The sequence below is a fragment of the Leguminivora glycinivorella genome, chromosome Z (genome assembly GCF_023078275.1).
Source record: "Leguminivora glycinivorella isolate SPB_JAAS2020 chromosome Z, LegGlyc_1.1, whole genome shotgun sequence".
Classification (NCBI taxonomy): domain Eukaryota; kingdom Metazoa; phylum Arthropoda; class Insecta; order Lepidoptera; family Tortricidae; genus Leguminivora; species Leguminivora glycinivorella.
Genome location: NC_062998.1, coordinates 15,343,070 through 15,366,645, shown reverse-complemented (window position 1 = coordinate 15,366,645; position 23,576 = coordinate 15,343,070). Strand labels below are relative to the sequence as shown.

The following is a 23,576-nucleotide window of genomic DNA, read 5'->3' as shown; positions in this document are numbered from 1 at the left end:
AGACTAGACGATTATGTTATTATTATTAAATAATTTTTAAGAAAAAAAAAACCGCCGCCTTTGGGGTTCTGGTGAAAGCTACTTGCGAATGTTGGATTACGTATTTCGGTTCTGACCATCACCAACAGTTCCACTGCACCAAATGTCACTATTCTGGACGTAAGTGCATGCTGTTCTTATAAAAATACCAAAGTCACTATAAACGTGCCGTTCAGATTTGAGGAGTTCGGTTCTGACCATCATCAGCACTTCCACTGCACCAAATGTCGCTGTTCTGGACGTAAGTGCATGCTGTTCTTATAAAAATACCAAAGTCACTATAAGCGTGCCGTTCAGATTTGAGGAGTTCCGTTCTGACCATCATCAGGAGTTCCACTGCACCAAATGTCACTGTTCTGGACGTAAGGGCATGCTGTTCTTATAAAAATACCAAAGTCACTATAAGCGTGCCGTTCAGATTTGAGTTCCGTTCTGACCGTCATCAGCCGTAAATTCATGCTGTTCCTTTAAAAATCACCATATATATGCCTTTCAGATTTGAGGAGTTCCCTCGATTTCTCCAGGATCCCATCATCAGAACTGGGTTCTCGAGAGAAATGGGACCAATCTGTATGCATATACATTCAATAAAAAATAATAATTTCAAAATCGGTCCAGTAACGACGGAGATATCGAGGAACAAACATTTAAAAAAAAAAAAAAAAAAAAAAAAAACATACAGACGACTTGATAACCGTCCTTCTTGAGAGATATAAGGCGACGGGTAAAAAATAAAAATCAGTAATATCAATTATAACATAATTATGTATATTTTAAACATTTACAATGACATGTATTCGTATCAAAGAATTGGGAATCTTCGAAGCCCTGCTTTCTCAAATGTTGAAATTACCTGCAAAAAGAAAAATATGTTATGGTCACAACATTCCAAACATCTGCGAAATATGGCTAGACTTAGCTTATCCACAATCAATAACGCACCGTGTTATATTATTTCTTTTTCCCCTCACTAGCTCGGAAACACGTGTTTTGTCCTTTAATACCAGCGGGTAAAAACGCATTTTATCCACTAGTGGGTAAAGTAATTTGTCCTTGAATAAAGTCAAATTAACTGCTTTAAAATTGATAAAAGTAGGAGAATCTAGTAATAAAGATGATTTACCGCCTGTGGAACTACTGGAAGGAGTGATAAACGCATTTTTTGCGTTGTAGTTTCCTCGCTATAGTGAGGGGAAAAGTTTTGTGTTACACTCGGGTGCAAATGTATTTTACTTCTCGTGTGTTACAAAAACTCGCAAGTTCAGGATTCTATTCTCGAACCACTCGCTTCGCTCGTGGTTCAACTATAGACTCCTTTCACTTGCTCGTTTTGCAATTCCACACTCGGCGTTAAAATACAACTTTGCCCCCTTGTATAACAAATAACTATTTCTAGCTTATCCGTATTTTCATCCCTAAATTGATACTAGTACTTTAATCAAAATGATGGTGAAGTAACGATCAACAACGATATCGTTGGTCTTCATCGACACTCTCTGTGATGATCTCTAGATCACTGTGCGTTGTTTGCAAATATATTTAATGATCAAACGAACTTACCTGTACGTGAAGTTCGATCATAATTATATGAGTAGCTTCATTCGACGCGATTTGTTTACATGTTGTAGCTGGGCTCCACGTCACAGCCTTGCACGGATATTTAAAGTAGGGAGGTTTAAAAATCCCCTACTGGCAACACTCCTCAGTTCCCCGATCCATACCGTGTATCCCGATATTCATATTCGTTAAAAGCCTTTTTTTTAAGACGTAGATTTGTATGGGGTGGGAATTTATTGGGAGGGTTATTAATAATCGCGTCGAATGAAGCTACTCATATAATTATGATCGAACTTCACGTACAGGTAAGTTCGTTTGATCATTAATTATATTTCCTAGCTTCATTCTTAGCGATTTGTTTACATGTTGTAGATGTTGAGAGAAATAATATTAATACAAAAAAGAAAAAATATTTCAACATTTTATTTCGAAACGAAAAAATAAACTAGGTATCTTATTTATATTTAGCATTATTAAACAATTTTAATTAGTGTATGAAGTACAAGACAGAACTGCTTGAGCAAATTGATTTTTGTGGTCGACTGCAATTTCCCTATTATAGAATTTAGCAAACACGGAGGAGGACGGAGTCCAACCCGCCGTTTTTCGAATCACATCTAAGTTTATGCCGAGCGAGTTGGCTCTGGATGTAGCCGCGTGCCGGGTGCTGTGTGCACCGAATATGGTGGTATCTAAACCACTCTGTTTTAGTGTGTCCTTAATCCAATGGCTTAGTCGCTGGGATGATAATTTCGAGTGAGGTCTTCTGTAACTAATGAATAAATTGTCATGATCACCTGACCGCAGAGACCTGGTTTTGTTAATGTAAGAAATCAAACATCTCGCTGGACATATATTTGGATTTTGATCAAAAAATGGCAATTTTAATAAAGGTTGTGTTGAATTTAAGCGGGATGTTTTTATTAGATCTGGTATCCTAATTAATAATAATACTAACTATAATACTAACTATAATACATACATCCTATCTATAATACTAACATTATTTAATTTAATCAAGGTCAAAGTTTGCACTCTATGTGCGGTTACAAGTGCCAATAATGTTGACAACTTTTTTGATAAATTTTCTAAATCAAGTGAATCATTCGGCCCTTTATTTGATAAATAACGAAGAACAATACCAGGGTCCCAAGTTAAATCATATTTAGGGGCAGTCGGTCTTAGACGAAATACACCTTTCATGAATCTTTTAATTCGCTCGTCTTCTAGATATGCCGGACCTAACAACAAAGAAATCGCAGACTTATGCGAATTTATTGTACCATATTGAGCACCATTTTCATAAATAAATGCTAAAAAATTTATAACATCGGTAACAGACGGCTTCAAATAATTTATACAATGATTATTAGAGTAAATTAACCAATTCTTTAAACAACTGTCATATTGCTTGTAAGTATTTTCTGAAAGGGATGACATTATAATCTCTATGGACGTATCGTTCAATAATTTCTGTGATAACGATTTCCGGACAATTTCACGGCAACCAATGTAAGCGTCTTGTTCAAGTTGTGGGACAATCTGAAAGGAGATTTTAACAAGTTAGGATTTGGTTCAAAATGTATGAAACTCGACGTGGCAATTTTTCTCAAAATTGGAAACCAGGGCTGAGTAGGCCAATATGGCACAACCAAAATTCCTACGGCTTTATCTAATATAATTTTCTGTAAGATTTTTAATATGATGGAAAAAGGTGGAAATGCGTAGAAGAAGGTATTATTCCACGTGATTGTAAATGCGTCTACTGCCCAGGCGTCTGGGTCGTTCTTCCACGACACATACCGGCGGCACTTAGCGTTGCTTCGGCTAGCGAACAAATCTATTGTAGGATAGCCGTAGGTATTTACAATCACTTGAAAAGCATCATCAGATAACTCCCATTCTGTATCAGTAAATTTTTTGCGCGAAAGATGGTCTGCCTCTATATTTTCATGAGTATTTATATAAGACGCAAATAGTATTATTTTTCTGTCTTCACACCATTGCCAGATGTCGCGACATATGCTATTTAAATGTGGGTATTGAATACTGCCCATGCGATTAATACAAGAAATGGCAGTAACATTATCAATCCTTAGTAACAATTCACAATTTGACACGTGTTTTGCAAATGTCTTTAAACCTAAAAAGGCAGCTATTAATTCTAGGCTATTAATATGCATGTCTTTTTCATTATCTTTCCAAAAACCGTAAACTTCCTGACTATTACAAAATGCTCCAAATCCGCTTAAAGAAGCGTCTGAAAAGATCTCCAATTTAAATTTGTTAAATCTAAAGGGATTGTTGGACCCTACATTGTCAATCCACCAATTAAAATCATCTTTAAATTTACTAGGCAACGAGATTTCTTGATCGTAATTTGAGTTTTCTAAAAGGCAAAGATATTTATGTCTTTCAAATTGTTTAGTGTACAGCCATCCATATTGGACGGCTGGGCAGGCGGATGTCAGGAGTCCGATAAACGCGGCAAAGTCGCGTAACTTGCATTTTGTAAGTGATTTAAACTTAATTGATTGTTCTAGTATTTTAGCTTTCTTATTCTCCGGGAGACTAAGTGTCATGTTCACTGAATCAAATATAAATCCTAAGAATTTGCATTGCTGTTTTGGTGCCAAACAGCTTTTCTCAACATTAATTATGAACCCAAGATTTTCAAGCATATTTTTAGTAAAAGTTACATTCTCCTGCCATTCTAAGTAAGTTCTACCAAAGCAAAGTATATCGTCTAGATAGATAACTGACATGTAACCATTCGATCTCAAGTTTTCTATAACAGGTTTAAACAGTTAAGTGAAAACAGTACATAAACCAATTTAATATACTTCACATTAAATTTATATAACTTATTGTTATATTTAAACCGAAGAAACCGTTGGTAATGTTCATGTACAGGGATTAAAAAATATGCGTCTTTCAAATCAATAGATGCCATAAAACAATTTTTGGTTATTAGTTTTGACGCTGTCCTATAATCCTCCATTTTAAAATGTTGAGGTTATCGTAACATATAAAAAGAAAAAAATATTTTTTGAGGGTAGGTTATTGACAAACTCACCTTCATTTTCGTGATCAGAATGAATCATGATTCTTTGTCGCTTGGAATTTCGTAGTAATTGTAATTCCAGTAATTTAATCTTCCTCCTGATGTCGTCATTTTCTTCACACATTTTTCGTTTCGACATGGTTGATAACAACCAGCTAACAGTTTTTATTTTTTTTTAAATAAAATCGTGTGACGTGCGAAGGCTATGAGCACGGAAGCACAGAATGAATATCGGGATACACGGTATGGATCGGGGAACTGAGGAGTGTTGCCAGTAGGGGATTTTTAAACCTCCCTACTTTAAATATCCGTGCAAGGCTGTGACGTGGAGCCCAGCTACAACATGTAAACAAATCGCTAAGAATGAAGCTAGGAAATATAATATAGTATTCTATATGCTAGACATATTGCATAATGCCATTATATCAAGTGGAGTGAAGCTAGGAACATACTACGCGGACGTCCGTCGTAAATCGACCGCGACCGCGACCGATCAGTGTGCACGGAACAAAACATCCAGCGAGCCAGATTTCGAACGGACGTCCATGCGCTCAAGGCCACGTCCACGTCCGTCGACCGATAGTTTGCACGGTTATGTCTATTTCCATTGTCCAGATTCCCGTCCGCGGTCGATTCACGACGGACGTCCGCGTAGTGTGTTCCTAGCTTTAGTCTTCGTCGGCTCGTAAAGGTAAATCTGGTAGCAAATCGAAAAATCAACTAGATTGCCATAGTGTGCGTTTTTGTGGTCAGTGATTAAAAACAATGTTTGTACTACCTTATAGAAAATGATTGCATATTTACCTCCGCATAATCATCTTCCAACTCGACAGGGCAGTTATCAAAGGACGGTAGGTATGTCAAGATATATAGGGCACGTCCTCATATATCAAGTATGTAATAACCATACTTTCTCATCATCGTATACCTGCAAGAAATAATAACGTTAATTTTTAAAGGCATCTAAATGAGTGTAAGCCTTGAGAAAATTGACTCATAGTCAGACCACGTTAAGCTTTCAAACAAGGTGCTAAGAAAATAATCTCGTTTGATATATGAATTTACATATTGTAACTGACTGGACGGTGATAACTTAGCGAGGTCGGAGTGTAAGAGACGGTTGCACCAAGTCGCCGTTCGCTAAATTCATGTATGGGAGATTTCGTATTTCAATACAGTTTGTGTCTGCTAAATTTGGTTGGTGCAACCAGTCCTCTTGCAAATAGAGGACCGGACTAAAGGGAACGGATTATAATTTATTTTTGTGAGATGGCAAAATACGTCAGTTTGAAGTTTTGAATGACTAACGTTACACGTAAGTATACATATGGTGTACTTATTCATTTTGTAAAAATAAATAGAATATACAGTTAGTAGCACAACTGAGTCAATATTGGTTCCTCGGTTAAAAGTAAATAATTTGATGAGATAGAAATTTACACAAAAATGCTAAACGCAGAATATTACTCCATGAATGCTGCTACAAAACTGCCTTACAAATTATGTTGGTTCTGTTTATACATTTTTCATCATTTCATGCCGAAAACTGTAAAATATGACCTGTTATTTTTCCCATTTTTTTTTCTTAGACTTAAATCCGCAAGTCATTTAAAGTACGGAATTCCATGCCCATAAATATAGATATCAATCACTTAAACCAGGCTTATTTTCGTAGTTAATGACTGACGATGTATAGTCTGGGGGCCGATTTTTGAGTCTCACGCGTTCGAATTCAGAAAATTGTCACTGAAAATAATAGGCAAGTCACCGTTTTCAACCGGTATTTTAGTGAAAGAGAGATTCAAAAATCGGCCCCCTGGTGCAAAACCGAGTCAAGGCAAATACACGAACAAATTTGTTGTTACTTCATTTTTGTAGCACACTTGGCTCTAGGGTAACTATAAAAATACATTTTTAAAGAACGTGTAACGTACTATTATTCAAACTAATCTTCACTGAACTATGCTGGTGCAAAAGTGAGTCAGTACAAAATTGTATTATCTAATTCTATTGGATAAAATGTTTATATTTATTTGCAATAACGTAATGGATCACAGTTAGTTCTTCAGTGTTTTTAGCAATTAATTATATAACAGAAACCAAATTATTAGCCTTTTCTGAAAAAATTAAAAGTAACGTGTCAAAATTATGCATGTTGGTTCAGTTGTGCTATAAACTGTATAAGAATCGGTACTTTTCTAAAAGGTACCTTATAAACCTTCTATTGTGTATAAAACTAAAATTAATTATAGTGTATTTTGGATAGGTACTTCATTTTAGTCTGATCCTCTATATATTATTATTTACACTACTTACAATAATAACGAAATTGAAAACACCCCGATTCTTTGGTTAACATATATTTGTTGAAATATAATGTTCATAAACATTCTTCAGGCTAACTAGCTACGCGTGCTAGTCTGTCTAATATGGGAGTATTGGGAGTAGAATGCTCATTAACACGTATATTTAGAATACCTATAATTATAACTCCCTATTTAAATTGTTTAATTGATCCAATTCATTGCAACCTCCATTAGTAGGCCAGTTTTTCTGCAATATTAATGACAGTATACCAGAACCAACTTAAATAAAAACTTGCCTTTATTATTGATTAGCTACTGTAATTACGAAGTTTCAACTGAACAACATTCGTGTGTGTTCACGTCATGAGGATATGACCACTTCACTGTTTTCCACAATCAAAATGGTTATGTTCTCATGTTATGTTTTAGTTTAAGATCAGAAAGTAGGTAAAGGCCTGTATCGCCTAATTAATAATTGCTTTCATGTCTTGTAAAGATTATGCAGTTACTATGACTTTACGTGTTATTAAAAGGATTATACCTACATATCGTAAGTATAGATAGAACCACAATCCTGGTCCCGTCAACTGATGACCTATGGATGGGATTTGCTCATAAATAACTGCCAGTTTTTCTAACTGCAAACTTGAATGAAATGAACAGAGTACTTCTTAAGGAGTGCGTCCGAATCCGAAATAAGACTTTGTGTTTCCAACTTAACACTACTTAAAAAATTTAAAGACCAATTTTATTCTAAATTTAATATTACTACGTAAAAGTAGATTCTCAAGTTGTCTAAACTTATTGGTTTTTCCATACTGTATGACATAAAATGTTTGTGTTATTAATCTATTCATCGTGCGCTTTATTCGAAACGAATAAATAGTCTTAGTTTCTACATAATGCAAACGCATGTGTTCATTTTTATTTTATTAACTTATCAACTAAATTCATATCCTTAACCTAAAAAAGTCGAAATTGTTACCTGTTTGTCAATCGGTATTTCAATAGTGTTGTTTATATAATTCTTCAAAATGTTTGTAGAGCTTACGAATGTGGCTTGTCCTTTCGTATATATAACATGAGAAACCTTGTTGCGCCTTTATGAAAAAACCTTTAGCAATTAAGTACATTGAACCTATTAAATGTCTGTAAAAAAGGATTTGCGGTGGACATCGTGATTGTACATATAATGAAAATTACTTAAACGGGCTATTAAAGATTAGAAATGCACGTAATATTCTGAAATTATGATAGTTACCTACACTTTATTAGTCCACCGAATTCCACTGCAACTTGGTAATGCGTTTTGCATCACATTTTTAAATAAATTACTTACCGTTATTTTTATTTCATTATAGATTCTTAAAAATATTAGTCATACCTGTATCTCGAGAAAAACGGCGTTGCATGAATGAAATATTATAATAAAGTGGACTCACCAAAAATGTTGATACTAGACCAAGTTTGGTATCGTTTTCACATAGATCGTGGATGGCGAAATCATTTACGGCACCATTTCGAAATAATAACAATTTTTTTATTTTAAATTCGACTTCACGCATAAAATAAAGAATCGATTTCGATACCTAGTTACTGAACGAACTAGTCCCCAAAAACTAGTGTCCCGGGTATATAAAGCCAGATGGATTGTCTTTACGGGGAATCATTGAATCAATGCAAATTTACAGTAAATCTACATGTAAATCTTAGATCTAGTTGAAAATGATACCGAACACGACTACTAAAAGCGAGCTAAACTTGCAACAAAAATATTAAACTTAGAAGTCGCCGATGATAAAACTCTCATTCAAAGAACGCTGTAGGTGTTTGAAAATATAGAGCTTGTACAGGTACGACAATATTGTTAAAGCTGAATTTTGTAGCGGTAGTATTCCCTTCCCTGGTTTCATTTACCTGATAAAAGTGATAAACATCATATGAATAAAATGTTTGTGGTCAGGTCTTGTTCCTCTCTGCTCAAAGTGATAATTCATTAGCCCATTTAAATCTTTACGTCGTCAATACTGCCTAGGCCAAAGATTCGACAATTGTATACTATTACAGATACTTATACCTATAAGAATTGGTTGGCCGTTTATAAATTTAATGCTCTTAGAATATTTAGAATTAACTTTACCTCGTGCTTTAATATTCATTGACTTACTGTCAATATTTCGTGTAAATTAGGATCTTAGATGTAAGTCTAATTACGTATGTATTAGTGGCAATGTGGAGCAATTTTCCCTGGTAGATTATTTGTCCCTATAATATGAACAGTGTGCGTAGCCGAATGTACAAACGCTCACGATAATATCTCTTTCGTAGCTATCTATATCTATCGCTCTTGCGTATTGGCGCGACAGAGCGACTACCTTTCTGCGGCGTAGGCGTTTCGCAGAAATGCCATTCGGCTACGGGGCCTGGACTTGATCGGCTCTATTGCTGATATTTAAAAGCGTTCATCAATGATTTAACTCTGATCCTCAGAAAATAGTAAAGACATTGCCATTAAGTAAGTTTGAGAGCTTTTCCTCTTTTTTTAGTTTGTAGGCATGTAACGACCATTCAGTTAATCCTAATTATGCCAGGGAGTATATCACAACCTATGTTGTAGGAAGCTGATATTGGCAAGTAAAACAAATAGCTAAATAATAATATTTTCACCACACCAACTGATAAAGGCTTTCTTTGCTATTCGAAAACAGATAGCAAAATTGCGTTTTATCCACAAGAGTGCAAAGTAATTTCATACAAATTTTAACTTGATGTCTAAAGCTGGGTGTTGGAATTCATGTATAAATGATGATTTTGAATCATACACGTTAAATAAATTGAAGTATTTTATTTATTCAGTTCAATATCTGGGCAACCGAGCTTCGCTCGGTTCTGTTTCGTATCCTTGACATGTGTCGCCATCTAGTTCAAAAATGAATAGTACCTACATCGAGCGAAAGAATTCTCAGCCTTAACAACACAACTACTCCACACGAGATGGCGCGCATTTCGCCACAAAAACTCAAATAGTGTATTTTTTATTCGTTTTAGCCTTGACCTGTGTCGCCATCTAGTGTTTGCAATAAATAGTACTTACATCGACCGAAAGAATTCTGTCTTAACAGCTGCTGCTGCACACGAGATGGCGCGCGAAGAAAAACGCATGAAAACTCGAAAATTCGCGTTTTCCGGGACCTAAGGATAAGTTAGACCGATTTTTCACCCCCAAAAACCCCCACATAACAAATTTCTGCGAAATCGTTAGAGCGGTTTCCGAGATCGTCAGTGTAAATAAATATATATATAAATAAATAAATAAATAAATAAATAAATATACAAGAATTGCTCGTTTAAAAGTATAAGATATTTTCATAGTGTTGGTGTGGTGAAAAATTTTGTGTTTCACTCGGTGGCAAAGTTTGTTTAAACTTCGTGCCTTGATACCCTCGCAACGCTCAAGATTCCACATTTTGAACCACTCGCTACGCTCGCGGTTCAATAATGGAATCTTTCGCTTGCTCGGGTTTCAATATTGGCCCGTGCGGTTAAACAACAACTTTGCCCCCTTGTAAAACAAATAACTATTTCCTAGGAATAACAAAGCCGATTTTAAAGATTAGCAAAGGGTCTCTTGGATACTAACAAAATTAGTTTTTAATGTACTTTGTGTTTCTTAAGAACAATATTATCTTGACTTCTATTATTTGCATCCTCACATCCAGTTTGCTTGAATCATTCTGTATATTGCCATCTTAGCTTTAATTAAATCAATAGCAAAATTTAACAAGTATGATAAATTGATCATAATTGTAGGTTTGCTGTCAGATTAGATCTCTTTATATGTTATGTACTTATATTATAGGTATGTTCTAATTTCTATGAGTTTAATTGAGACCTTAATAAAAATCTAATCTTTGAATGTAAACCGGTCACTTAATTCTTTATTCTTGAATATAAATGATTATGCACTCGGCAACTCCCGGGTATTTGTACATTTTGTACAAACAACTCTAATAGTCAAGACCACAGTTCAATAGTTGATCATGAAAGATTGTTTCCGAAAACTTTCACGTTTTCATAAATAGCTTTACTCTCACTACTTGTTACTAATTACTTAGGTACTACCAGTTTTTAGTTATATGGGTGAATCAACTTTTTCAACGGTCTCCTGAGTCACGCTGGTTTTATACAAAATTATGCAAACATGCATTTTTCAAAGTGTGAACAAGCCCTTTCCTTAATTTGCCACCTACAAACATCAACTACATGCATGCTTGCATAATTTTGCATAAAACCAGCGTGACTCAGGAGATCGTAACCATGGCAATAACAGGCAAGAAAAGTTGGTTCACCCATATTATGTTTATGAGAGAAATGATGACTTAAAATATATGCCACTGACTTTTCATTCGGATTTATTATTTAACACATCCACTGCCTCGGGTACCTCCGCCTAATGGGCGCTCGTTCCAAGTACTCTGTGTGGATATTGTTACAGGGCCGTAGCCGGATTTGAATTTAAGGTAGGACATAAGCTGTAATTACAGGTAGAGTGTAACACTGTGCAAAAATGTAGTGCTACATTATTTAAAGCGATGGATTGTGAATAATAATTTTTATTTATTTAAACTTTATTGCACAAAAGACAAACTTCATGTACAAAAGGCGAACTTAAGGTGGCTCGCCTAGGTTACCCGAAGATCAGGCTGCGTTAGATGGCGTTAATCTGCAAATTACCAGTCTTATTTTTTTTGTGGAGTCGTACAGGCATTTATATACTTTCAATTATGCTTCGCGAACATTTAATATTAAAATTAACCTATTACAACAAACATTCAACTTCTCATTGTAACGTTAATCCCCTTAATGTAAATAAATTTACTATTTTACACTATTTTTAAGTACCACTCATACATACAAACAGTGTTTTTGTATTCCTTCTAGTCGATAATTTCACGCGGCGACAGCTTGTTTAAATAGCCTTGCGGTAAATACGTGCCATCGCATGATTTGCATGGAAGTACTGGGTTCGAATCCAGGACTTTTTCTCTTTTTTTTTTTAATACTACGTCGGTGGCAAACAAGCATACGGTCCGCCTGATGGAAAGCGGTCACCGTAACCTATGGACGCCTGCAACTCGAAGAGTGTCGCTTACGCGTTGCCGCCCCATTAGAAACTTGTACACTCCCCTTTGCTGCGTATGCACAGCAAAAAGGAGTGTACAAGTTCAAAGGAGGGTTTGGGTTGCCGACGACTCAAAGGACAATAGACGGAACAAATTAGTTCCGTAAGTCCTCCCGTCGTCAGCACTCCGCACCCTCGTTGAGCTCTGGCAGCCTTACTCACCGGCAGGAACACAACACTATGTGACACTATTTTTTGTTCGTCGAACTCAGAATTTCTAACATAATTATCCTAATCTGATATTTTAAAAAAAATCCAAAAAGTATAGATAAATTTTAGTTTCTAAACTACGATCCGAATGATTTTTTTTTAATTGTTTATTTTTGATGGAGCAAGGGTATTCAAATCGCTTTTGAAATCTTAAATTAGTAAATGAAAATGCAATAGTTAACTGAGTAACGTAATGCTTTAAAAACTCAAGTGGACTTTTTTTATCTAAGGAGTGATTTCGATAAAATATTATATTTAGCGAGGGTATTAAAAGTTGTGTTTTATATCTCAACTTAATAAATAGAAAATCAAAATGACAATAAAAAAATCAATATGTTCTCTAAGACAAAATTGATACCTTCGGCTCTCCATTCTTGCTCAGTCAATAAAAAAAACGAAATTTATATCCAAAAAAATACAAAAAGTTTATATAATCCTGGGAATCGAACGCACCTTCAGACCTTCACAGCGTGACAGACGATTGTTCCCCAACGACGCCATTACATAACACGCTGTTACCGACGAAATTGGGCTATACATATATAATTATTTAAATATAAATAATAATGTCAAATCCATACTAATATTACAAATGGGAAAGGGTGTGTGTCTGTTTGTTTGTCCGTCTTTCACGGCAAAACCGGAGCGACGAATTGACGTGATTATTTAAGGGGATTTAGTTGAAGGGATGGAGAGTGACATAGGCTACTTTTTGTCTCTTTCTTACGCGAGCGAAGCCGCGGTCAAAAGCTAGTTTATTATAAATGGGAAAAGCTGGTTACTCTATAATCTGAAGTGGAAGAATTCGTTGTTTCACCAAAGATAATTTGTGTTTGTTTGTTTGTCCGTCTTTCACGGCCAAACGGAGCGACGGATTGACATGTTTTTTAAGTGGAGATAGTTGAAGGGATGGAGAGTGACATATGCTACTTTTGTCTCTTTCTAACGCAAGCGAAGCCGCGGGCTAAAGCTAGTACAGCACGGGAAGCATGGTCGCGCGATAGACGATAAAATATCAGGCCGTCCCTGTCGCACTATTAGTAAGTGCGATTATAGGGACGGCCAGATGTTTTATCATTTATCGCGCGACCATAATTGCCTGCCTGGATCAGATTATATTGATGATAATTATTATTTGTAACCATTTAGTTAATATTGTCTTCAGTTACCGCGATAGTTACTCATGAAATAAAAACTATGAAAACGGATTAAATCGTGTATAATGAATTTACAATTTATCCCGACGTTTCGAACACTACAGCGTTCGTGGTCTCTGAGCTCAGCGGGTGACTGAGGAAAAATTACAATGTGCAAAAGCTACCCACATACCTACATACATATTCATATATATAACTATTTAGTTGTTGAAGAAAAACATTCACACAACAATAACATAGGTCAACTAGCTCAGTAAATGTAAGGAAGTCAGCACATTACTAATACTAATACTATGCCACACTATGACCTATGTACCTGACCTGACGTGTAATATTTTATTTTATCAACAAAGGCATAATAAAGATTGTAATGTATTTTTGTATGAAAATAAAAAATAGGAAAGAAATATAGTATAAAGTGGATTTGTATTGTATTGTATTGTATAGTAAGAGACTTTTTTAATAGAATATTTATTCTATTAAAAAATAAAAATAAAACTTGATAAATCCAAAAAAAAATCAAATTATTAAAAAAGAGCCCGGAATCGAACTCGAGATCTCCTGTTTCATAGTCAATGCATTTGACCGAGACGCCATTTCGATTTACACTAGCAGTGTCGAAATACACGATATGTATCTTTATTGACAAAATGCGTCATTATTTCTGAGTCTGCTTGAGTTAAGTAAACCAATATCTTTAAATAATTACTTGTCAAGAGCCAAGTGTCACTGATGACAATGTCAACTAAAAATGCGCGAAATATGACGGCTCTGTGTCTGTACACAAAATTTGGCACACACATTTTCGTAAAATTAATAAAAAATTCACATGGATTTGTCCATGATTTCTGTATGAAACAATGTATTTCGTTCAATACTGCGACGATGGATAATGTATAGTAGATGTATGCGCATATTTTTATTTAGTTGTAGTGTGCGGTGACTAAATAAATGGTAGATGTTTTTTGTATGGAAAGCGAGCCACCTTAATGCCATGAGATGAGGGTGGATTTTTCATTTTGCCTATTTGACTACATCGTCATTCGATTAAATAAATTAACGGCGATGGTGATTCTTCAAGTAGGGCAATGGGGTTTTGCCCCACAATGGGGGGCATCCAGCTACGGCCCTGTAGTAGACCAGTTAGCGCATTACCTTACTAACAATTGATTTCAGTAATCAAATAACTCTCATAACCGTGTATTGTTACTGGAAATTGAGTAACGGTCTTTATGTGGCTATAAGATAATCAATATGATACTTTTAACTACAATATGTATGGAAATAACCTCTTAAAATAAATATATTATGGACTGTGATATTTTGTCAATCCACTATAGCATATGTTGCATAGCTTGGATTTCTGTTTACTTTGTTACCTGGCAGTGTGAAATCTGTTACAGGCATATGAATTTACATACACAATATATCAATATAATTTTAACATATGCCTAAATTATAATTCATGTTATCTTTAATGGCTTGGAACTTAGTTATTCCTCACTGAGTCTAGTCCTGCTACACATACAGAAGTGCACTGTCATACCATGATCGAACGTATTAAAAACGAGACTATTTTTATCTAGTCATAAACATTTAAAATAAAGTATACACAATATGTAGTTCATCATTTCAATTTATTTCGACTCAGTTTCTTAATTTCTAAAACATTGACACCTACTCACCATGGTCATAAAAATAAAATAAACATCACACATCACAACATTGTTTCTCTTTGCATCTCCGCAAAAATATGAATTGATTTTGTTTCATTATTTTCATTTCAAGACCGGTATCAATTGTTTGCATTAAAATTATACTATCCTTAAATTAATTTTTACCTTAAAGTATGTATAAAATGTATCTCCGTAAGTTAAAATGATACAGCTACTTTTTAAAGTATTATGCTTATTGACCTCAAACTAACCAGTTTGATATTCAAAGAGTTCACCAACTTCCTGTAATGCAAACAATTAAATAGAAGCTTTAGACATGAATAAAATATTTGTTCTTTGATATATAACATTATCTAGATGCAATACTTTTTATAACAGTTCTGAAGGATTTAGGCAATGCTTTGAAATAACATTTAGGTAACTTTGAACCTATAATACAAATAAACACAGTTCATGTATCTGTCAATAACTGATTTTAAAAAATATGCCACTGCACAGTTACAGACGTACGTCTAATTACAATTTACTTATAATACACATCAATTATGGTCAGTTAATAATAAATTATTTCTCTCATGCTACTTGTGTACATCTATCTAATATTAAACACGTGTTTTTGAAGTCAGATCCATAATTGGTTATTTTCAAGACATACAATACAACATCTTAATATGTCACTTCATTATGTTGCCACTGCATATTGTTACTTTTTCCAACCACTTTACCTAATACAAAATATAATAAATAAAGCTATTCTCGCTAACTTAGCCTTGTATAATTTATTTGATTTAAGAGCAGAAAACTGTCATAAATTAATTTCATTAAAATATTTGCTTCATAAGCCAATTATAATGTCGCAAAGTATAAATTAAATTATAATACTGATTATCCACTTGGATATATTAGTTATTACGGTGAATAGTTTTGGAAGCGATAATTTTAGTACTTACCATAGTTGTTGTCATAATGCGGCTGTGGCTGCTGATAGGAATTGTACGAGGGTTGAGAGTACGAGTCGTAGGCGGGGGCGGCGCCGCCGTAAGCGGGCTCGGCGGCACCGTAGCCCGCGTCGCCCGCTCCTCCTGTGTTACCACCCCTGGACAACCAATTTCAACTGTCAAATTTCCCTTGATTTGCATTTCATGTTTGGCTATGATGCTTGCAGACACATCATAGGCAAACATCTAATGTACGAGTGCCAGTCATACAAAATAAGAAGTTAAACCTGAAGGAAAATTGATTTTATGTTCTTATTCAAATTGTTTCCGTTAAAATATTTCATCCCTTTAAGTTAACTTAAAATAAAATTTGATGTAATTACTAACTGTAGATCCCTTTAAAAGATGAATTTTTCAAGATAGCTTCTTATCTCTTGTCACTCTACCTGTAATAGGGAATATGCAGGTAACTCCAAAATAGCCAAAATATTTTTATTTGTAGTCTTTATTTCTAAAAAATTTACGTTTACAAAATACTTTTGAAATTTGTCATAATTTATAGTGAAATTTAATTTTCAAAAAGTGGCTTTGGCCAACTTCTAGCACAAATTCTCAAAATGCAACGTGACTTCATGTTACGTCTTGTCTGTAAGTGGGTGCGAGTAAGAGTTATTCTTTTCTCGCTCCCACTCGTGTGCATGGCCAGAAGTGTGATGTCAAATTTCACTCGATCGAGCGCGCCAAAATGGCCGCGTTTGTAAATGACAGTGGTTTTAATTATTTTTTTCTAGTATCTTAGTTTATATTTTGGATGTGTTACATTTATTTTCAGTAATGGTAATAACTAGTAGAATCATATGAAAAAAAAAAAACATGCATATTCCCTATTCAACCTAGTGTGAAAAATTCAACTTTCTTTTTGGTTCTGCGCTGATGGTTATCTAGGACACTTGTATTCACATTTTACAAATACAGTTACAGGGTGTATTTTGATAGTGAGTAAATGAGAGGGCAGCAACCACACCCCATGCTGCCATGCGAAAATGGTCTTAGAAGGCCCCTAAGTTTCAAATTGATGATGATTAGCATTTATAGATTTTGTAAGAGTAATTTTGGATGGACTTACCCATAGCCATCGTCATAGCCTCCTTGGCCTGTTGTATAGCCATAGTTTGTTCCATAACTGCTTGAACTATACCCCGAGTTGGGCTGGACTGCTGCTGGTGAAGAGTAGCTGTTACTCTGGTATGAACTAGGAAAAATTTTTTATATTTAATACATGTAACACTACTCAATAAATAAATGTAATACAAAATAATGTCAGTATAGTGGTTATCTGCATTTACGAGGTGCGGTCCAAATGTCTCCGGCCCGACAAATATGGCGGAAGAGTTCTACGGTATTCTAGGGTTGTCACGAAATTCTAACGATTTACATAAAAGAAGGGTAGACTACGGTAAATAGCAGATGCTACGCAATATTTTTTGTCCAATTACGATAGCAGATTATGCAGAATAGTCTTTAAAAACTTAGCAGAGGCACAAGGGCATCTCCGCGACAATTTCCCCGTTCACGCTGCTTCATTTTACAAGGTTGCTATAACGAAATGTGTCTTCAAAAATATTCGGCACCTACCTTATATTCGAGACGTGACCCCAAGTGATTATTATTTGTTCTAAAAACTTAAGGTAGACTGAAGTAGAAAAAAAAAATCTTCGTTTGACGAAGTGACCCGTGCGGTTTAGGGCGATTTTAAGGACAAAAATCTTTATTATTTTTATTAGGTGATGGAGAAGCTTATAAAGAGATTTGAAAAGTGCGTTGTGACAGAGGAAGACTATATTAAAAAATAAAAATAAAATTGTAAAGATATGTAAGCCCTTTCTTTGTTAGGCCGGAAACTTTTGGACCGCACCTCGTATGTATAAGACGGCAAGAACTCTGGGTCATCATTTTAACTGTCTACAGTTAGGTAATAACTAATAAAATATCAGTTAGTTTTGTTACATATATTGTGTATTCACCTGGGCGCATTGTAGGACTGTTGAGCGTAAGGGTCTGCAGGCGGTTGTTCATAAGGTTGGTACCCTGTATGCCTGTAAACATGACAAAACTTGGTTACGAAATGTTGGGAAATATTACTTCTATGAACAGTAACAGCAACATACGTCAGTTATAAAAGAAGCGTCATGTATGTATCAGACGGCACATTCCTATCAAGAATATCTGGATCATCATAATTTGGATAAATAATTATTTTTCAGAAGATTTCCTTTATAAACACTTGGTATTCTCCATATACTAGTAAAAAAATACGTACGATGGTGGTCCATATCCATTGGAAGGTGGGGCATTATGAGAAACTGGTGCTTGTTGATAACCACCTTGTGGAGCTGGCCGGCCGCCACCACCTCCGCGTGGTCCATCAAATCTGCAAAAACACAAGACTATGAGAAATGATGTTACCTTACAGAAAGTTCATCATGAGGTTTTATTGCCATTATTGAAAAGGTATGACTTTGTAAATTATTATAAAGTACTTATTAATTATTAAAGTGAGAAAACAGTATAATTATATGTATAATGCATTTATACACGGTGTAACATGATGAAACCGAATAATTTTAACAGCATATTAGAAGTGTAAAATGTCATATAAACTTTTCTGGATTTCGCCTACTTTCAGAAAAAAAATTACTTATTATTTCTCAGAAAAAAAAACCGGCCAAGTGTTTTGTACAATTTTTCAATAGTTTAATCATTAATACACTCTACAGGCTTGACTAGTACCCTCAATTTTACACCGTGTATATTTTAATGTATATGTCTTTACCTTCCACGTTTTGGGGGTCCTCCAGGGCCTCCATGTGGTGGTCCTGCACCTCTTTTGAAAGGTGCACCTCCCTGAGGTTGGCCTTGAGGTGGCCCTCCAGGCGCTTGGTGTGGGGCTGGAGCAGATCTCTGCTGCATGGGAGGGCCTCCAGGAGCTGCACTGAGGCCATGGGGGCCTGGGCCTCCTGGGCCACCAGGTGGTCCACCTGGGCCATGGCCTCTACCTCCACGTCCTCCTTTAGAGAATACACCATAATATTAAACACTCACCATAAAATATTAATCTCAAACAATATTAACCTCCTAAGGCCCAAGGTCCTTCCTATAGTAATAATTAAGTTGGTCATTCAGACCCAGCTTCTTCAACGACTGTATAGTCATAGCGTACCACGGTCCTACCAGTAGGACTTATTATAAAAGCCATCATTTTGATTTCAAATTGCGCACCAATCTAAACTGACGTATACGATTTTCTAGAGGGGTATTTTAGTTTGAATGTGAACACACTTATAAGCTTGAAAAATAAAAACAAAATGTCAAACTGACACGTTACAGACGGCGACATGGGTATTCCGTGAAGGAGAGGTTAGTAAATCCAATTTTATTTATGTAATCTTGAGTAATTTTTTACTAATTTTTAAATTATCTTCTTTTTTATAACTTATTTTACGGAGTTAAGTAATAATTTCATTGATTTTGCTTATATTTTACGGAATACGGGATGTAAAAATATTAAGTCCTATGAGTAGTACCTCGGGTTTATACAACTACATATAATTTAATAATAATGTTTGTGGTGGTTGCAAAAACTGACACATATTGCTTTTATTGTTGTAGGATTAAATGACAGAGAAACATAATTCGCTCTTAGGGAATCAGAAATAGAAACTGAAGATGAAGAAACAGACTTTTGCGACATAAAACTCATAGAAACAAATTTTGTACAAACAAGATCCTGGTATGATTTCTCTAGTTCCTACGTCGATATTTCTCTGTCAGAACTAATTCCAAAGCCTATCCACGGCAGGACCCGATATTTCGCCATGCAGCTTCTGCAGGACGTCGTCAAGGAGCGCCTACAAGAGGACGATCTCACGCTCGCAGTGGAGTAACGTTCGTCCAAGAAGAGCGTAAAATCTTAATTTTTGGGTCTAGTAAACCACTAAAGACTGATTAAAAGTGATTTTAGTGCATTATATTATTTAAATAAGACTATTATTTTATTGTATTCATTCAATAAAACTAAAAAAGAAACAAATCTTAAGTGAGTTTTTTTAATTTCGTAATATAAATTACGTTTTTTTATAAGCCCATGGTCCTTCCTGTAGGACTTTTTTAATTAAAATCAGATTATCCTAAAAGGCATCATAAACTGATAATAAATATGCCCCAAAGCTGTTGGTGGCATACAAGTACAATAACATTAAAAAAATGTGTTCCTAATGTTTGGGCCTGAACGAGTATAAAACAATAGTACTACTGGTAGTACCGTGGTTCGCAATGACTAGGGGCAGAATTTCGCCTTGGGCCTTAGGAGGTTAAGATACCTCAATCTGGCACAGGGCTTATACAATAATAGAACATTGTAAATTCTCATTTAGTAACAAAATTTGGTTTTATCTTATGGTGAAAAAGGGTGGATTATTATACAATGTAATATTAAATAGAAAATGTGCCAGCATGATTAAGTACCCAAGGAGCCATGGTGACACGAATATGTGGATTTAAGCCATTTACCTCTCATGCCCATTCCTCCTCTGCCACCGCCGCGATCATTGCGGGGGCCAAAATCACCACGGCCTCGACCACCTCTTCCTCTCATTCCGCCGGGTCCACCTCTGTTGAATCCTCCTCCTACACAGATAACATGAAAATATCAGTTAGTGTTTAATGAAGCGCTAGGAAACTTTAAAACATTACTCTAGAAAGACACTCAATAAGTACTATGGGGAGAAGCAAGGAAAGTACTTTGTATAGCGTAATGTGACCATTGCCTACTTTCCATGTCAGAATTAACAAAACGATAAAAGTACATACTTTGTGGAGGAGCTCCTCTGGTCTCAATAGTAGGCACAGGATGAGGCCCTGGGCCCTGGGGTCCCGAAGAGAAATTGCGACCTCCTCTGTCACCGCCGCCGCCGCGCATCGGGCCGCCACGGAAACCACGCGGTCCTCCGCGCATAGCCGGACCGCCTCTAGGTGGTCCGCCCATAGGTCCACCGCGTCCTCTCATTCCGCCTCCTCTGGAATATAATTTATTTATGTATTCAATGGCAAAATAGACACAAATTATTATAATAATTAATGTTACTCTTGTAATTCGGTGAAAGTTGAATGACCTAACCTATTACAATAGAGTCAAATGTCTCACAAAAATAATACACTACATTTACTTTTGCTTAAACATGTTTAAAGTACAGAAATATACTTACCGTCCACGCATGTCGAAGCCACCCCGGCCGCGTTGATTCGGGCCTCCTGGTGGGCCACCACGTCCTCCGCCACGAAATCCACGCCCGGGCCCATCCATGGTTAGATTTTACGTGAAATCTTATAAAATATTGATCGGTAATACAAATGATACCTAAGATTTAGTATCAACTAGTGTTAAAATGAAGCAGAAATTGACTAATAAAATTGTAGGGCTGGTTAATCGGCTCGCCGCTGCAGAGAAGGAGTGAATGGACGCGACGCGACGCTTGGCCGTTCGCCATTTTGTAATCATTCACTCTTGTATCCGTATCCGTTACCTAGACACGTCATTGATTTGACGCGTCAGGTTGGTAATGTACTCTATGACTCCCCACAGACAGTCTTAAAAATTCATAATCTTAAAAAAAACTTGTATGCAATCTGACAGTTCAGATCTGTCAGTGTCTTGTCAGTGTCAGTTTGAACTGTCAGATTGCATACAAGTTTTTTTTAAGATTATGAATTTTTAAGACTGTCTGTGGGGAGACTATGATTGGATCGTGGATTGGGTTGACCATTGACAACTGCTCTAGGCCAGTCTAGACGGAAAATAAAATAAATTCATAGATTTAGGGTCGCCACAGACGGGAGACGAAACTGTTTTGTCTCCGTCGCTCGGTCTATGGGCTAGTATGAAGGTGCGCACACGAGGCGACGCAACTTTTCATACAAATACGAAAGTCGCCGAGCAACTGTTGCCTCCGTGTGCGCGGGGCCTTAGAATTATTAGGCCCCCACAGACGGGAGACAAAACTGTTTTGTCTCCGTCGTATTTGTATGAAAAGTTGCGTCGCCTCGTGTGCGCACCAAATACTATAAGTTAATACGTGCAGCTTCTGACGTTTCCCATACAATTGAGCGGCAACAATTTTACTAGCGCCATCTAGCGGTTCGAGTTGATCAAAGTAGTTGTTCAGACTTTTATTTGAGTAAATTTAAATAGAAAATGCTATTACTTGATCTACTTTAACATTTTTAGACGGAATAAAACAAAAAAATAAGAATTTGTAATTTTTTTTAATTTTATGCTGTATGAAACTAAACTATTTTGATCAACTCATGTCGCTAGGAGCGCTAGTGTGCATGTTGCCAACTTTGGCACCGAGCTGCACGTATTAACTCGTAGAGTTTACATAGTATTTGTGCGCACCTTCATACTAGCCCATAGACCGAGCGACGGAGACAAAACAGTTTTGTCGCCCGTGTGCGCGGAGCCTTAAACTAGATTGTGGAATCACATTTTTTGCCATACTAAATTGAACCTTATCACTGAGATAGAAAGGTGATCGTATCAGACTAGCGAAAACCGTCCACATGAGAGGGCATTGTTTGGGCTGGTGTCCCTCTCGCACGTGTTGCCAGTGTTAATGAGGTTACCATAGTAGTAGTATTTTATCTGTATATTACCTGACTTTATAACTTCTTATATTATTTTATGGTTATATTCAAACTAGGGTTTCGATATATTTCAAAGAATTGGAAAATAATTATAATGTAATTATTTTGATGCCAATAAATCAAAGACTTTTATAATAAAAAATATGTTCAAATGGGTATTAGTAGATTTGGTAGTAACTTTGAAAATTGACTGGTATTCCCAATGTATGACAGTGATGACGTCCCACACGTGCCAATATTGACACCCGAGCAAGCGAAAGATTCCAATATTTAACCGCGAGCGGTTCAAAAAGTGGAATCTTGAGCGTTGCGAGGGTTTCAAGGCACGAAGGTTAAACAAACTTTGCCACCGAGTGAAACACACATTTTTTCACCACTCCAACAAAATATTGACTATAAAACATGAAACTAGATCAAATCCATCACTTTATTTAATATTCATGATTCAAAATCACCATTTAAAAATTTGTATGAAATTACTTTGCACTCTTGTGGATAAAATGCAATTTTGCTATCTGTTTTCGAATAGCAAAGTAAGCCGTTATCAGTTGGTCTGGTGAAAAAGAAATTAGTTCACTCTGAAAATCCGCAAGCATACTTATATAATGTCAGTAACCACAGAATTAACATTTTGAAAAAACCCCCGTCTGCAAACATAGCTAAGAACACTCCTGACTGACTCGGCTTTCAGACAAAAAAAACTAAATCTAAATCGGTTCATCAGTTCGAGAGCTACGATGCCACA

At 35.9% G+C, this 23,576-nt stretch overlaps 1 protein-coding gene across 2 annotated transcripts; it reads right to left on the bottom strand.

The window, feature by feature from the left end:
- Positions 1 to 784: 784 nt before the first annotated feature.
- LOC125240726 (collagen alpha-1(III) chain-like) lies at positions 785 to 21,663 on the bottom strand. Of its 2 annotated transcripts, XM_048148761.1 has the most exons (10): positions 21,394 to 21,663; positions 20,999 to 21,204; positions 20,699 to 20,815; positions 18,963 to 19,197; positions 18,450 to 18,560; positions 18,154 to 18,225; positions 17,256 to 17,381; positions 16,142 to 16,287; positions 5,465 to 5,588; positions 785 to 892 (listed from the first exon to the last, which is right to left on the bottom strand). In XM_048148761.1, the coding sequence occupies exons 1-9, from the start codon at positions 21,489 to 21,491 to the stop codon at positions 5,578 to 5,580; spliced, it is 1,122 nt and encodes a 373-aa protein (XP_048004718.1). In that variant the 5' UTR covers positions 21,492 to 21,663; the 3' UTR covers positions 785 to 892; positions 5,465 to 5,577. The 2 variants fall into 2 exon arrangements, with proteins under 2 accessions (XP_048004718.1, XP_048004717.1); XM_048148760.1 differs by lacking the exons at positions 785 to 892; positions 5,465 to 5,588 and adding an exon at positions 15,134 to 15,473 and having other exon boundaries at positions 21,394 to 21,662.
- Positions 21,664 to 23,576: the final 1,913 nt, after the last annotated feature.